This window comes from Phragmites australis, chromosome 14 (assembly GCF_958298935.1).
Source record: "Phragmites australis chromosome 14, lpPhrAust1.1, whole genome shotgun sequence".
NCBI lineage: Eukaryota > Viridiplantae > Streptophyta > Magnoliopsida > Poales > Poaceae > Phragmites > Phragmites australis.
In genome coordinates this window covers 19,992,899-20,008,234 of record NC_084934.1, presented here as the reverse complement: position 1 = coordinate 20,008,234, position 15,336 = coordinate 19,992,899, and the positions used below count along the sequence as shown (strand labels likewise).

Genomic DNA, 15,336 nt, shown 5'->3' with positions numbered 1-15,336 from the left:
TTTCTTTAATATAAAAAATATGTAAATTCTTTAATAATTTAGATAAAGGTTTTAAAAATGATTCCTTTGGTGAAATAAATAAAATGAAATATTTTTAATTCTATTAATCTTATATATATGTTTTTCAATGATAAAATAAATGTTTTAATTATGTCCCTTAGAGGAATAAGGATATAATTTTATTTATTATTTGTGTTCACAAATAACGACAAATCAATGGAGACTGATGCTAAATCTTGCCGAACTCTTTGCATCTACGGAAGAGAGGCCGAGCGCTAGAATGCGGTCAAGTGCCATGCCAATGGGTAGGCCGGTCGGACAAATTAGAGAAGATTCCCTTTATACCATTGCAACTTATACGTTTGCCTTATGTGTTATCTAAAATTAAAAACATAGAAAACCTAGAAAAATTAAAAATTCCCTTTATTTTCTAATTATTTACCATTTTTCCATAATTAAAAATATAGAAAACCTATTAAAACATTATTCTAGATTTTCTAATTTTTTCTCATAATTAAAACATTTATTTTATCATTGAAAAACATATATATAAGATTGATAGAATTAAAAACATTTCATTTTATTTATTTCACCAAAGGAATCATTTTTCAAAACCTTTATCTAAATTATTAAAGAATTTACATATTTTTTATATTAAAGAAAACCTATTTTCTGGATTAAACAATTGCTGGGGGGGGGGGTTTGCAAATCTAAATTACTGTTGGGTGGGTTTTTGCAACAAAATGGCTTATGGGGGTGAATCTCAAAAATGGAGTGACTTATGGGGGGGTTTGTGCATTTTTCCCTTCTATCTACCTTTGGTGAGCTATTTTCTTTTATTCAACATCTGAAGACTCGTGGTACGGCTAAGAAACTATTGTTCAGTATCTGAGATCGTTGGATGGTACCTATGGGGAAATTCAATTCTAAACTTGGTTTTGTCAACAGCTAAGTGGGGTTTGCGCGCTTGTACAATTCAAGATAATCTCACGAATTTTTTTTCATGTGTATCATGTCAAAACGTGTAATCAGCACATGTACCACTTCAATGGAGATCCCCGTCATAAGAGAGTGGCAATACCAGTTTGTCATACCAGAAAACGTAGGAAGAGGTTATTGCGTGGCACACGGAGACCTCACCACGCGCGGGGGTTCCCAGCGCCGTGAGGAAGAGTGCACGAGGACGTGCGGGTGGCTCACAGCTGCGGCGCACGCGACGTGAGGGTCTCGACCGGGACACAATGCTCTTGTTGCCGTGGTTCTAAGGCCTCCCCGTGCACAATATCGACATCGCGTATCACGAACCATGACGTCGCAGCAACACAGCAGCGAGCTACGTTTAACGTTACAAGCACAATTGCACGTCACATCATTCAGACCCGATGGACAATGATTCGATATATTGACATTTGACTCAACATCATGATTTAATTTATACCCGATCGATCATCGTTCATCTTGAGCGAACGAGCCACAGAGTTGTGGCAGAAATTATGTATTCCCTTACACAGCTGAGCCTTGATCGGAAGCTAAGCTATAAGTAAATCCCTGTGCCATTCGTCGAGCTATGCCCTGTATTATTTTCAACATCATGATTCGCACCCAGTGGATCATCATTTATCTGGAGCAAGCCGCCGAGTTGCGGCCGGACCTATGTTTGCACTTCACTGGCAGGACGAGCAAATTGGTATTTATCTCCATCCGGAGGCTCTTTGCATGTCATAGGCACCCCAGGAACCCTGTGTTGTACCGGGTCCAGACTGGGGACCAGAATCAGCAGCATTTGCCTGTGATATAAGATGTGATTTGAGAAGCAGCTTCAAATGAGGATTAAGGAATGTGAGGACATAGGAACTGGTTAAGGCTCCAAGGGAGGAGCCGGCTGGCCGGGGCTCGAATCCCGGCTCCTGCAAAAGCCTCCTAAGAAGGCTGGGTCAAAAAGACCCTTTTTTTTTTAAAAAAAAAAAAAGGAATGTGAGGACAGGTTCTACAGAAGCAAGGCAGAACCCAGAAGACATACTTGATTCATGCTGTATCCAGCGTTATAAGGATTTGTGGCGTAATTGCCCTTGGGATTCCCATAGCTTCCAACATAACCTGCAAGTGGGTTGCCGCATTCAGTACACAGAGATGGAACCAGGTAATCAGCTTAACTTATTGTGTCAGATTACTGAACACGATTTTAAATTTCACAACATTAAGGCGCTCTCTGCACAGGATGGTAGTTACTCAAGAGTTTGGGCTGCAGTTAGTGGTTTCTTAGCATATGAATTTTAATAGAGAGAATTCCTTGAATGCCATCAAAAAAGTTCCAATTCCCTATATGCCACTAAAGTTTTTGAAGTTCCTTGTATGCCATCCATTTTCACTTTGTTTCCTTCCCTGCCATTCTATCCTGTCTCCCGTCGGAAAACACTGTGCGGGGGTACTGTTCACAGCCACAGCGACTCTTTGTTTCTCCTAAAATCCTAGAACTTTTTATACTTGTTATATAATCCATGTGCAACCTATTTTAATTGGATTCACTCAAAAATCTTGTGTACAATTTAAACTAAAATTCTCCAAAAAAGACTACTTTTATAACTTCTAATAATTATTAGGACCTCCAATAAAATCCTAAAAATCTAGAAAAAATCACTAATATTCTTAATATGTGATATAATAATTTCTAAAATTATTTCTAGACCTAAGTTATATGGTGAAAAAAATGAGTTCCTTTGTAATATTCCATTTATATGTATTTTTATCATTACATATAAAAATAGAGCATTACAAATGAACTCACTTTTTCATCAATATAACCTATGACTGGAAATAATTTTAGAAATTAATATATCACATAATAAGAATATTAGTGAATTTTTTCAGATTTTTAAGATTTTATTTGAGGCCCTAACAATTATTAGAAGTTAAGTAGCCTGTTTTGGAGAATTTTAGTTTAAATTAACAGAGACTTTTTGAGTGAATCCAATTAAAATGAGTTGCACATAGATTATAGAACACGTAAAAAAAATTCTAGGATTTTTAAAGAAACAGAAGACCACTGATTTTTTTTTAAGAAAAAGTGAGCCGCTGAGCATATGAAGTACCTGTGAATAGTACTCTGCGTACAGTATTTTCAGACTGGAGACAGGACGGAATGGCAGAGAAGGAAACAAAGTTAAAATGGATGGCATACAAAGAACTTCAAAAAATTTAGTGGCATATAGGGAATTAGAACTTTTTTATGGCATTCAAGGAATTTAGTATCACTCTGGTAGCATCTGTGGAACATTACTTTATCAGTTCCATTGTCAATGCCATGCCACCCAGTGGTTCATTTAAGTTGCAGAATTACTAAACGGTTTAAACCACAAAAATAAACCTCCTAGTCAGGTGTACCTTGATTGCCTGCAGATACAGCAGCTTGTGACCTCTTCTCAGCATTAGCAACCTCAGCTCGAAGTTTCTCTACTTCAGAAGCCACTGAAATCAAATTATTCTGCATCTCTTGTCCCTGTTCATAACTCTCTGCATATCCTTTCTTCTCAAGCTCAATACCAGATCTGCATGTTGTTTTATAAATAAGTTCCATATAAGGTTGAAGAAGAAAAGCAAATGCATTTGTCAAAATTCAATTAAATACCATATTGAGCATATAATTCCAGTTTGGAGTAACTATAAGGCGCGTTTTGACTAGGCATACCAATTAAGAAGGTTATAGCACAAGGGGAAAGGCAAAAGAAAAATAACCAAGACAATATTTACTCATAATGCTGACAGAAGAGGGAATATAAGTCAAGGGTAAAGCAGATCAAACATTAACAAACTTGCATGCACAAGAACAGCCATATTTGCCACAAGATTGAACAACTTTAGGACTTTTATTTTGAAAAGGAGGGAATAGATGAAAGATTTTTACAAGGATCTACCTCAAATGTTGTGTTTCACGCCTGATCTCCTGAATCTCAGCTTTTAGTGCAGACACCTGCTGCAATTCCACTGCCGAACGAGCCAAATCCTGTGTTAACCCCTGGACATGACCCATGAGTTCCTGCCTCACTGCACCCAGCTTTTGAATGTCCTGACGAACCTGCGCAAGTTCCACCCTCATTTCATCTACTGCTCGGAGCTCTCCTTCCATCTTCATTGACCTCCCATAGACCTATGAAAAATATTTTTCATATTAGAATCCGAACCACAAGTCAATTATACTTGACATGGGCAGCACTAACCTATTCAAGTAAGACAGCTTTGGTTCAAAGAGACATGAAAACAGGGTATCTTAGCTCTAGCTAAAAAATCAAAAAGCTGGTTATTAAAGTTACGCAGTTTCAAACCTATAACGGATGCAAAATTATGCAGTGTCATGCAAAGTGAACATAAGAGTGTAAATAATAAAAAGAAAGAAAAATAAATTAACTTGGGTAAGTTTTGCAAGTGAACTACATGCAATGAATTGCATGACTTTAAACCCAATAGGAGTGGACTCACATGATATTACACGGTAAGTTGGAAAAAGTCTTAGAAGGAAATAGGTATACATGGGTTGCAATTTTTGTAAAAAAAACATTCCATATGTGATTGTAAGTGGAAAAACAATATTTATAGCGTAACTAGTAGAGTTCATATTGAAGCAGCGAATATAATCATCCCAAAGCTCCTATGTACAAACAATTCATGTAGTTCAGTAGTTGAACTTTTGGCTCTCTAGGGAGGTGGAGGTCGCTCTGTGTGGCATCAAAATCTAACAGATTACCTAGGGTAAGACAAATTGGCTGTTTGACACCCAGCAAATTAGAAATTGGAACCTGTTTGGTGACAAAGTTTGTGCACAACACTCTAGCCAACAAAATTGGAGGAAAATGATCCCAAGTAAGTTAAGCATGTAATGCCATGTATTTTGCAGTATCTTGGTTGTACAAAACAACTGCATGTGAGAAATTTGTGGATAAATGTTGTGCGAATGTGGCACTCGATACAGGTGCCTGCATTCTCAACCTTGCCGTCACCTTATCCCCCTTTTCACTCTTTCTTCTCTCACCCTTGCCTGACCTCAAAGAGGAAGGAGAGGAAGATGAGTTCAAGGTCCCAATCCAATTCGATCTGACAAACTGTCCACCTCAACTGCAACATTGGTGTGGACATGCATGTGAAGATAAATACAAACCCAGGATTCTATACCTATGATATCTCACTACCACAGTTCTAAAAGGCAGCCGGCTAGCCTGCCTAGGTGGCTAGGCACCACTCTCCTGTGACAGTCTAGCACCTTTAGCCTGTGTTGGCAGCCACCTAATCCTGCTTAGGCGATCCGAACCTATTGGGGAATGACCGCATAAGGTGAACTTGCCTCCTTTTCAACTTTGTCCCCTTCTCTCTCATATTTTCCAAATACTGGTACTATGAAAGGCAAATACAACATAATATAGGCACCTATGCAAGTTTGGGTCTTTGTTGTGGAATTTTGGTGGACTAGGGTGTCAAACACAAAATTTGTCATGAAACGGTCAGTTTCCTAATTCACTGCACAAGGAGTGTCATAAACGGATAAACCGAAGTTCCTCCGGAGACTATTTTCAGAACAGCAGAAAATAGATAAATAGCATTAGTTTAGGCTAAAGTTTCCATGGTCAGTTAGTCCCAAATAAATTCACTGCAATGCAAACTATACTCTATGAACTTTGAATTCAGCCCTAAATTTGCAAAACCAGGAGAAATTTAGTGCTCTACAGACCCCAAACTAACATCGGGGTGCCTCAAGGCTCTGCAGATCTTCTTGTCCTGGGTTAAATTATGCACGCTGTTTCAAGCAGAGATAAGTATATATTTGCACCAAAATTTGCAATGCATACAGAGAAAGATAAATTTAGCACACTGAAGCTGGTGGGGAAAGCATCCAGACCTCGCGAAGACGTAGGTCGCCTTCCTCCTGTGCAGCGGCGAGGGCGCGCGCGGTGCGTCCGAGCTCGTGCCGCGCGGCGGCGACCTCCTGCATGAGTGCCACGTGCGTCGCGGACAGCCGCTGGTTCTGCCCGAGTAGCACGTGAGCCTCCTCGATCTCCGCACCAAGCCGCTCCTCCAGCGCCGCCACCGCGTGCGGCTGGGGCGGGAAGGGGGCGCCGTGGCCGTGGCCCGCAAAATGGTGGCGATGCGATGGCGGCTCGCGGAAGCTGTCCGGGTGGCCGGGCGGCAGGCGGGGCGGGTCGCGGAAGTCATCGAGGTGGTGGTGCGGGGGGAGGCGCGAAAGCTCGCGGTAGTCGTCGAGGTGGTGATGGGACGGGAGGTGGGGGTGGTGGAGCGGAGGAGGAGGCGGGTGGTTGCCGCCGCCGCCACGAGGGAAGGATGGGGGCAGCGGGTTGCGATGGCGGCCGGCCATGGGGACTCGCCGGAACCCTACCGATGACGCGGTGAGGGTAAACTGTTTTCGTCAAGAAGTGCTTGAGGGAGGAGGTTGATTTTGCAGGAGCAACCTCGGAATTTGTATAATACAGTACTGGTTTTTAAAAAGCACTTATTTCTTTTTTATTTGAATGGTACAATTAGTTAGAATCATCTTTTTAGGAGCCACGTTGTATGCAATACATAGAGTAAAAACTTATTTTTCATTATCTAATTCTAAAAAATCTTTTTAGGAGTTACAACAGAAAATTGATATTGAATTTAATAAAGGTTCTCATAAAAGACTTGATTTTACAGTGTAGCGCACCATAACAATCACAAACCAACTCTTAACCTGTTAGACGTCACCTATCACAAACTGATCTTTATCCTGGTAGAATCATCTTTTTAGGAGCCAGGTTGTATTCACTACATAGATAAGAGGCTAAAAACTTATTTTTCATTATCTAATTCTAAAAAATCTTTTTAGGAGCCATAACAAAAAATTGATATTGAATTTAGTAAAGGTTCTCATAAAAGACTTGATTTCACAGTATAGTGCAACATAACAATTACAAGCTGACCCTTAACCTATTAGACGTCACGTATACCAAACTGACCCTGATAGAATCGTCTTTTTAGGAGCCGGGTTGTATTCACTACATAGAGAAGAGGCCAAAAACTTATTTTTCATTATCTAAATCCAAAAAATCTTTTTAGGAGCCATAATAGAAAATTGATATTAAATTTAGTAAATTTCTAATAAAAGACTTGATTTCACAGTATAGCGTAGCATAACAATCACAAACTGACCCTTAACTTTTTAGACTTTACCTATCAATTGGTGGCATGCAACCACAAAAGATGGTGTTAGCGACTTATTGGAGATCCTTGGACGGGTCGCTATTTATGTAATAGAATATTTGGAATGAGGGAAATAGACCTATCTGTCCAATAGAACATCATAGTCGTGCATGAGGTCGCCACAAGAGTGAGTGTATATAGTTCTTAGAAAGAGAGTTTAATACTCAAAATCATAATATGGCATGTAATTATTTTCTCTCACGCTTAATGGATCTGGATCCCGAAGTCTGATACTGTATAGTTTGCTGCTGTCGATATTAGAATCTCTGCCTACGGTTGAGACTTGTCCCCTGGGACCTAGTGCCATGCTGCCCCTGGTCAGAGAACTTTATCTTCCTTTCTGCCTCCAAGGTCGCACGGGCCTCTTCTAGAAGGATGGTCCTGTTCATCAAAGTGTTGAAGTCGGGGTAGACGACAGGCACGAGCTAGACATACAAGCTGCGCTGCAGTCCTTTCTTGAAATGATCCTGCTTCTTCTTGTCTGTTGATACGTCTTTTGGGGCATAGCGAGAAAGACGGATGAACTTCCAGATATACTGGTTTACTATCATTGATCCTTGTTTTAGGCTACGAAATTTGTCAGCCTTCATTTCCATAGTCCCTTTCGGCATATGGTACTTCCGAAACTCTTCACAGAATTCCTTCCAAGTGATGGCATCAGTATCTATTGATGCCTCACAGTAATTCCCTCACCATTCTGCTGCTGATCCAGTAAGTTGATGGGTTACTAGATTCACCCTCTCTTGACTCTCACAATTGATGACTTTGAGTTTTCTGGTGATGGCCCTTAGACAGTCATCAGCCTCCAATGGGTCTTTGGTGCTTTTAAAAGTTGGAGGTTTGATTCTCATAAACTCTGCACTCTGGAGCCCTCTACAACTTAGATATGTATTAGCCAATCTCCTTGACTACATACAAAGGAGCCCTCCGATTAGGCTTAGATCCATCTAAGCTAGCCAAACACCCATTTGTAAACAATCATATAGATTAATACAAGACCAATATGACGTAAGGCTATTATCCTAAGGGAGATCTGAACCTGTATAAGATCGTGTGTGCAATGTTTGATTTGTCTGTTCGAAGCATCCCCTACTCTTCATACAAATTTATAAGATCGACAGTTCACCAATCGTCAACACAAACCATCTATCCATATTGATCTTAACTATCCCAAAGGTTGATAATAACTATTTCCTTTGCTCAATGCATGTGAGGAATCAATCAAAAGAGCTTGTGCAGCTATTACCCTGCTCCATCTGGTCCCAAATATGAGTCTATTAGGGCATTGATACGGTCTCTAATATGAAAATTTGACTAACAATACCTATGAAAATATGTTATTTCAAGTAGAAAGAGTTATATATTATGAAAGTAGTACTCATAATGAATCCAGTAACATCAATCTTTTGTTGTTCATCTATATGATTTGTTAGATATTGATGGAATAATCTTAAATGGACTTGTATGTGCCTAGAAGGATAAAATAAACCAACTAGAATCAGCACACAACCCTTATGTGCTTAGAAGTAATCCTAAACACAATGTAATCCTAAATGAGAGATATTACTCATGATGTGCCCAGAAGTAATCATTTAGGCAACTCACCCTTAGACATCAATGGATTACATTATGTTTTAAGGAAGACTTAGTCACATTGTACTCTTTCTCGCCTTGTTTTGCTCTGTAGGGATCCATGTTCTTTGTGGCAATTTCTGTACGGTTGTTTTAGTTTGTATCCCCTGGATGTACTGGTTGTTTAATAATATAACGTGGATCTTCAGGAACAGTCGTGTCTCCCTCCATATCGCAATGCGAGAGGACCTTTCGAATGGGTGGTCGCGCGTGTGTGCTCTCGTGCCTCCAAACCGTACTTCTTCGCCCCTTTCGAAGGCGGCGGCTAGTTTTTCTGATGACCGGTGGATACGTAAGGTAACTAAGGAGAACCGAGTGGAGTAGTGGCGACCTCGTCGTCCCCGGTTATTGCGTACTCCTCGGGCCTGGTTACTGCGTACTCCTTCCTAATTTGTTCCAGATTTCTGACTCAGCAAAGTCTCTCTAGAACCTTTGGAGATGAGCTCCGGAGGTGGTCCTTGACCCTTTGGGTTCCTTAGCAACTACCCGGGTTGAAGGCGATGATGTGTTAGAGACGTGGCCAAAGGCTAGGCAAGAGAGGCGGTCCACGACCCCCTCGGCCCTTAGCTGTTGCCTGGCTCCGGAGGTACTCCGTCCGGAGCCTGGCGATTGCACATCGGAGGCTAAGCCGAAGGCAAGGCGGGGGAGAGGGTCCGTGACCCCCTCGGCCCTTGGCCGCCGTTCGACTCCGGAGGTATTCCATCCGGAGCCTAGCGACGGCGCGTTGGAGGCAAAGCCGAAGGCTGGGCGGAAGAGAGGGTCTGTGACCCCCTCGGCCCTTAGCCGCTGCCCGGCTCCGAAGGTATTCCATGCGGAGCCTGGCGACAGTGCGTCGGAGGTGAAGCCGAAGGCCGGGCGGAAGAGAGGGCCTGTGACCCCCTCGGCCCTTAGTCGCTACCCGACTCCGGAGGTATTCCATCCAGAGCCTGGCAACGGCGCGTTGGAGGCGAAACCGAAGACCGGGCGGAAGAGAGGTTCCGTGACCCCCTCGGCCCTTAGCCGATGCCCGGCTCCGGAGGTATTCCATCCGGAGCCTGGCGACGGTGGTCGGAGGCGAAACCAAAGGCTAGGCGGGAGAGGTGGTCCGTGGCCCCCTTGGCCCTCAGCCGTTGCCCGGCTCCGGAGGTATTCCATCAGGAGCTTGGCGACGGTGCGTTAGAGGAGAAGCCGAGGGCCGGGCGGAAGAGAGGTTCTGTGACCCCTCGGCTCTTTGCCGCTACCTGGCTCCGAAGGTATTCCATTTGGAGCCTGACGACGGCGCGTCGGAGGCGAAGCCGAAGGCTAGGCGGGAGAGGTGGTCCGCGACCCCCTCAGTCCTTAGCCGTTGCCCAACTTTGGAGGTATTCCATCCGGAGCTTGGTGACGGCGCGTTGGAGGCGAAGCCGAAGGCCGAGCGAAAGAGAGGGTCTGTGACCCCCTCGGCCCTTGGCCGTTGCCTAGCTCCAGAGGTATTCCATCTGGAGCCTGGTGATGGCGCGTAGGAGGTGAAGCCGAAGGCTAGGCAGGAGAGGTGGTCCACGACCCCCTCGGCCCTTAGCGGTTGCTCGGCTCCAGAGGTATTCCATCCGGAGCCTGGCGACGACGCGTTGGAGGCAAAGCCGAAGGCCAGGCGGAAGAGAGGGTCCATGACCCCCTTGGCCGCTGCCCGGCTCCAAAGGTATTCCATCCGGAGCCTGGCGACGGCGCGTCGGAGGCGAAGCTGAAGGCTAGGTGGAAGAGGTGGTTCGCGACCCTCTCGACCCTTAGCCGTTGCCCGGCCTTGTTGTCTCAACAATGGATAATCGGGGGTTCTACTATGTTTCATGTGCCATAAGGCGTGGACTTTTATTAAATGTTAGTATAACCCTCATAAAATAAAATGTAAAAGGTGTTTTCGGAGGAGATGGTAGGGTAACGTTGTTACCTTTTACCATACGTGTTTGAGTCACGTGATCATACCTTCCCCTATAGGGAGGGAGATCTCGGTACCTTTTCGACCAGTGTGCGGTGTTTTTTGGAGACCTGCGGCTTTCGTACTCTTTTGGCACGGAGGCATTAGCCTTCAAGATGCTGGGGTACCTTTCCCGCTAGGTCTTTTCAGAATCTTTTTGCCCGACGGAGTTTTCGAAGAAACATCTCCATTGCGGGGGTTTTCAGAAGTCTCTCCATGGTGCGGAGGTTTTGTAAGGCTCCCCGTCGTGCGGAGGTTTCGAAAAGCTCTCTGTTTTTACCGGAGGATTGGTAAAGTTCTCCGTTTTTACCGGAGGGTTTTGGTAAAGCTCTCCGTTCTTACCGGAGGTTTGGTAAAGCTCTCTGTTCTTACCGGAGGTTTGGTAAAGCTCTCCATTTTTACCGGAGGTTTTGGTAATGTTGTCCGTTCTCACCGGAGGTTTTGTAAAAGCTCTCCATTTTTACCGGAGGTTTTGGTAAGGTTTCCTGTTCTCACCAGGGGTTTTGTAAAGCTCTCCATTTTTACTGAAGGTTTTTGTAAGGTTTTCCGTTTTTGCCGGAGGTTTTTTGTAAGACTCTCCGTTTTTGTCGGAGGTTTTGGTAAAATTCTCCGTTTTTGCCAGAGTTTTGATAAGACTCTCCGTTTTTGCCAGAGGTTTTGGTAAGATACTCCGTTTTTGTCGGAGTTTTGATAAGACTCTCCATTTTTACTGGAGGTTTGGTAAGACTCTTTGTTCTTGTCGGAGGTTTGGAAAGACTCTCTGTTTTTGTCAGAGGTTTGGTAAGACTCTCCGTTTTTATCGAATGTTTAGAAAGACTCTCCGTTTTTGCCGGAGGTTTTGGTAAGACTCTCCATTTTTGTCAAAGGTTTTAGTAAGACTCTCCGTTTTTGCCGAAGGTTTGGTAAGACTCCTGGCATGTATTAATGCCGAAGGTCCTACACACTATCGAAGCTACGCAGTACCTTCCAGCAAACCTAGGCGGTCTTGCCTTCCAGATGACCTAGGCATGCTACACCCGCGGTGTGTAGGCATGTCGTGCTCCTAGGGAAACGCCTGGGGTGACCGCAACACTATCCACCAAGGATGTGCCCTGGCGCGTGGCATTTATACGACCGAAGCTATGCAATGCCTTCCAGGGCACCCTGGACATAATCTGCCTTGCAGGTGACCTAGGCATAAGTGGCGTCTGCGATATATAAGCTGTCGGAGGGTGAACTCCTGTCGCAGGGATCCCGAGAGACCCCTTTTTAGAGATTCGGCCGGGGGGATGATCCTGGAAAAGCTTGTTTGGGAAATAAGCGGGAACGGAAACAAATGCGATGGCTGGCGGGAGATGATTGCCCTAATGCGAGGAAAAGATGGGTGCACCGGGGTTTAGACAGGTTCGGGCCGCACGGAGGCGTAACACCCTACTCCTGTGTGAGCGCTATATTTATCCTTGAAGGGAATTCTTCAATGATGTATCTGGTTCTAAGGAGAGAGCCGTTTACAAAGAGCTTGAGGCTCTCGTGTTCTAGCTTGACTTGAGCTGGTTCGAGTGTCTGCGTCCTCTTCTTCACACACTTTCGGTTCCTTCGGTCTTGTTCGTCGGGGGGTCCTCTCTTTTTTAGTGTTCTCCATCCTTTCCTTTTATAGATAATCACGAAGTGGTGAGAAGATTGCTAAGAGGTTTTGTGCCAAGAAATCCCACATTGGTCACTCTCATCCGAGAAATAAGAGACTATAAAAGGTTCACACCAAGTAATATACTTGGTAGAATTCTTGCTCACGAGCTCATGGAGGAGGAAGCCAATGAAGTTAAGAACCTTGTTGAGCAAAACTCAACATCCAGAACAAAGAAGTAGCATTTAAGGCAAGTAAGAGCAAGCAAGTTGAAGAATCGAGCTCAAGTGAAGATGAGAGCTCCGATGATGAAGAGATTGCTTTCTTTGTGAGAAAATTCAAGAAATTCATGAAGAAATGTGTCTATAGTAAGTACAAGAGAAATAAGCCCAAACGAAGAACAAAGAAAGTTTGCTATGAGTGTGGTGAAGTTGACCACTTCATCGTCGAGTGTCCTAACAAGAAGAGCAATGATAAGAAAGAAAATAAGAACAATCCTTTCAAGAAGGAAAAGTACAAGACACATAAGAAGAAATATTCGGGTTAAGCTCATATTGACGAGGAGTGGGATTCTGACTCCGATGATAAAGGGATCACCATTGTCGCTATCCTCTCTTCTACACTGATAAAGTCACTTTTTGGTGATATGAGCGACGACGACACTCCCAAATGCCTCATGGTAAAAGGGCGCAATGTAAAATCACTATCTAAGCTTCTAGATAGCGATAGCGTTTGCTTAAAGGTTTAAGTAAAAATGTCATGTCTAAGATAAAAGAGCTAATAGAAATAATAGAGAGTCAAAAGGAGATTTTGAGAAGAAAGAGGACTTGCTCATTCTTGAAAAGGAGAGAAACCTTAAACTCGAGGAGCTCCTTGCTAAAGAAAAGGAGAAAGTTGAGAAATTGATCAAAGATCTTAATTTGGCCAATATGTCTATCGCTAGTCTTGAGGGTAGCAACGCCACACTTCAAAGAATTACAAATGTTTGGATGAAACTCATAAAACTCTTAAAGTGCAAATTGATACCCTTAACAATAGCACTTCCACCTCTAATGATGCAACTTTACCCTCTAATACTTCCACGAGTCAAGGTTGCTCTTGTTGCTATAATGTTGATATAAATACTTGTGCTACTAATGTTTAATCCATGCAAGCATTACAAAAAGAGAACAAGAGATTAAATGTCTTAGTTAAGTATGGATGCATAAAGACATACAAATATAAGGATACACTATACAAAATTATTGATGCTAAGGATAACAAGTAAAAGAGAGGCTTTGAGTTTGATATGTATACAAACAAGCTAAATGAATGTGTGGTGATAAATGATAAGAAGTGCCTTAAGTTCATTGATGGAGGCAAGCAAGTTAATCCCACTACACAAGCCAAACAACCTAAGGCCATACACCTCAATCAACTTTTTATGCATCTTATATTTTGAAGAGGAACCACTATAGTAAAGTAGTTACTTTATATGTTGGTGCTCACACAAATGATCGAGTTGTCAAAAGTGTTTGTGACTAATATAAAAGGATATAAATAAATTTGGGTACCTAAAACAAAAACTTAACTTGTTTTGTAGTTATACTCCTCCGGTGGATCAAGTTAGGTGCTTGATAGTTGATGTGCAAATCACATGACCAGAAAGAAGAGTATGTTCGTATCATTTGAAGAAAATGGAGGATCTCATGAAAATATCGTTTTTGTTGATGATGGGAAAGGAGAGGTAATTGGTTTAGAAAAAATTGCTATCTCAAATGTGTTGTTAGTCAAATCTCTTAGCTACAATTTATTATCCGTATCATAACTTTGTGAAATGAGATACAATTCTCTTTTTACTAATGATGGTGTGACCGTCTCTAGAAGGGAAGACTCCTCAATAGCTTTCACCAGTCGTTTGAATGGCAAACTTTATCTTATTGATTTTTCAATAGATGAAATGAGGTCTAAGACTTGTTTGATTGTTAAGTCTAGTATGAGTTGACTATGACATCGTCGACTAGCCCATATTAGCATGAGGAATTTGTCTAAACTTCTAAAGGGGAACACATCTTAGAACTAATAAATGTTTCTTTTGAGAAATAAAAAATTTGTAGTGCATGTCAAGCGGGAAAATAAGTTGGAGCTCCTCACCCCACCAAGAATGTGATGACGATCACAAGGTCATTAGAACTTCTTCACATGGATTTATTTGGACCAATCACTTATGTAAGCATTGACGATAACAAGTATGACTTAGTTATTATTGATGATTTTTCTCATTTTACTTGGGTGTTCTTTTTGCATGATAAGAGTGAAACACAAACCATATTCAAGAAATTTGTAAAAAGAACCCAAAATGAATCTGATATGACGATCAAAAGAGTGAAAAGCGACAACAGAAGTGAGTTCAAGAATACACAAATTGAAGAATTTTTTGACAAATAAGAAATAAAACATTAATTCTCGGCACCCTACTTCCCTTAATAAAATGGGATTGTCAAGAGGAAGAATATGACTCTTATAGAGTCGGCAAGAACCATGCTTGATGAGTACAAGATATCGCATCAATTTTGGGCGGAGGCCATCAACATTGCATGTCATGCCATCAACCAGTTATATCTCTACAAGATCTTGAAGAAGACCGCCTACGAGCTTCTAACCAGTAACAAGTCAAATGTATATTACTTTAGAGTTTTTGATAGTAAGTGCTTTATTCTAAACAAAAAAACCTAAAAATTCTAAATTTGCACCAAAGGTTGATGAAGGATTCTTGCTTGTATATGGATCAAATGCCTATGCAGACCATGTTTCCCCCGATTAGAGCGATTTGCGATGACGGCTAGATGAGAGTTCTCGGCTTGGGTGATAGCCTCCTCAGGCATGCCTATCATTGAGTTGGCGGGGGTCATCAAATCTGCAGTAGGGGCCGCATGAGGGCCTCCTATAGAAGGAGGAGCTTCTGCGC

The 15,336-nt window shown here is 42.5% G+C and overlaps 1 protein-coding gene across 1 annotated transcript; it reads right to left on the bottom strand.

The window, feature by feature from the left end:
• Nucleotides 1-1,372: 1,372 nt before the first annotated feature.
• Nucleotides 1,373-6,459, bottom strand: LOC133891446 (protein FLX-like 1). Its single transcript, XM_062332159.1, has 5 exons — nt 5,885-6,459; nt 3,912-4,144; nt 3,382-3,545; nt 2,021-2,097; nt 1,373-1,787 (listed from the first exon to the last, which is right to left on the bottom strand). The coding sequence occupies exons 1-5, from the start codon at nt 6,356-6,358 to the stop codon at nt 1,692-1,694; spliced, it is 1,044 nt and encodes a 347-aa protein (XP_062188143.1). The 5' UTR covers nt 6,359-6,459; the 3' UTR covers nt 1,373-1,691.
• Nucleotides 6,460-15,336: the final 8,877 nt, after the last annotated feature.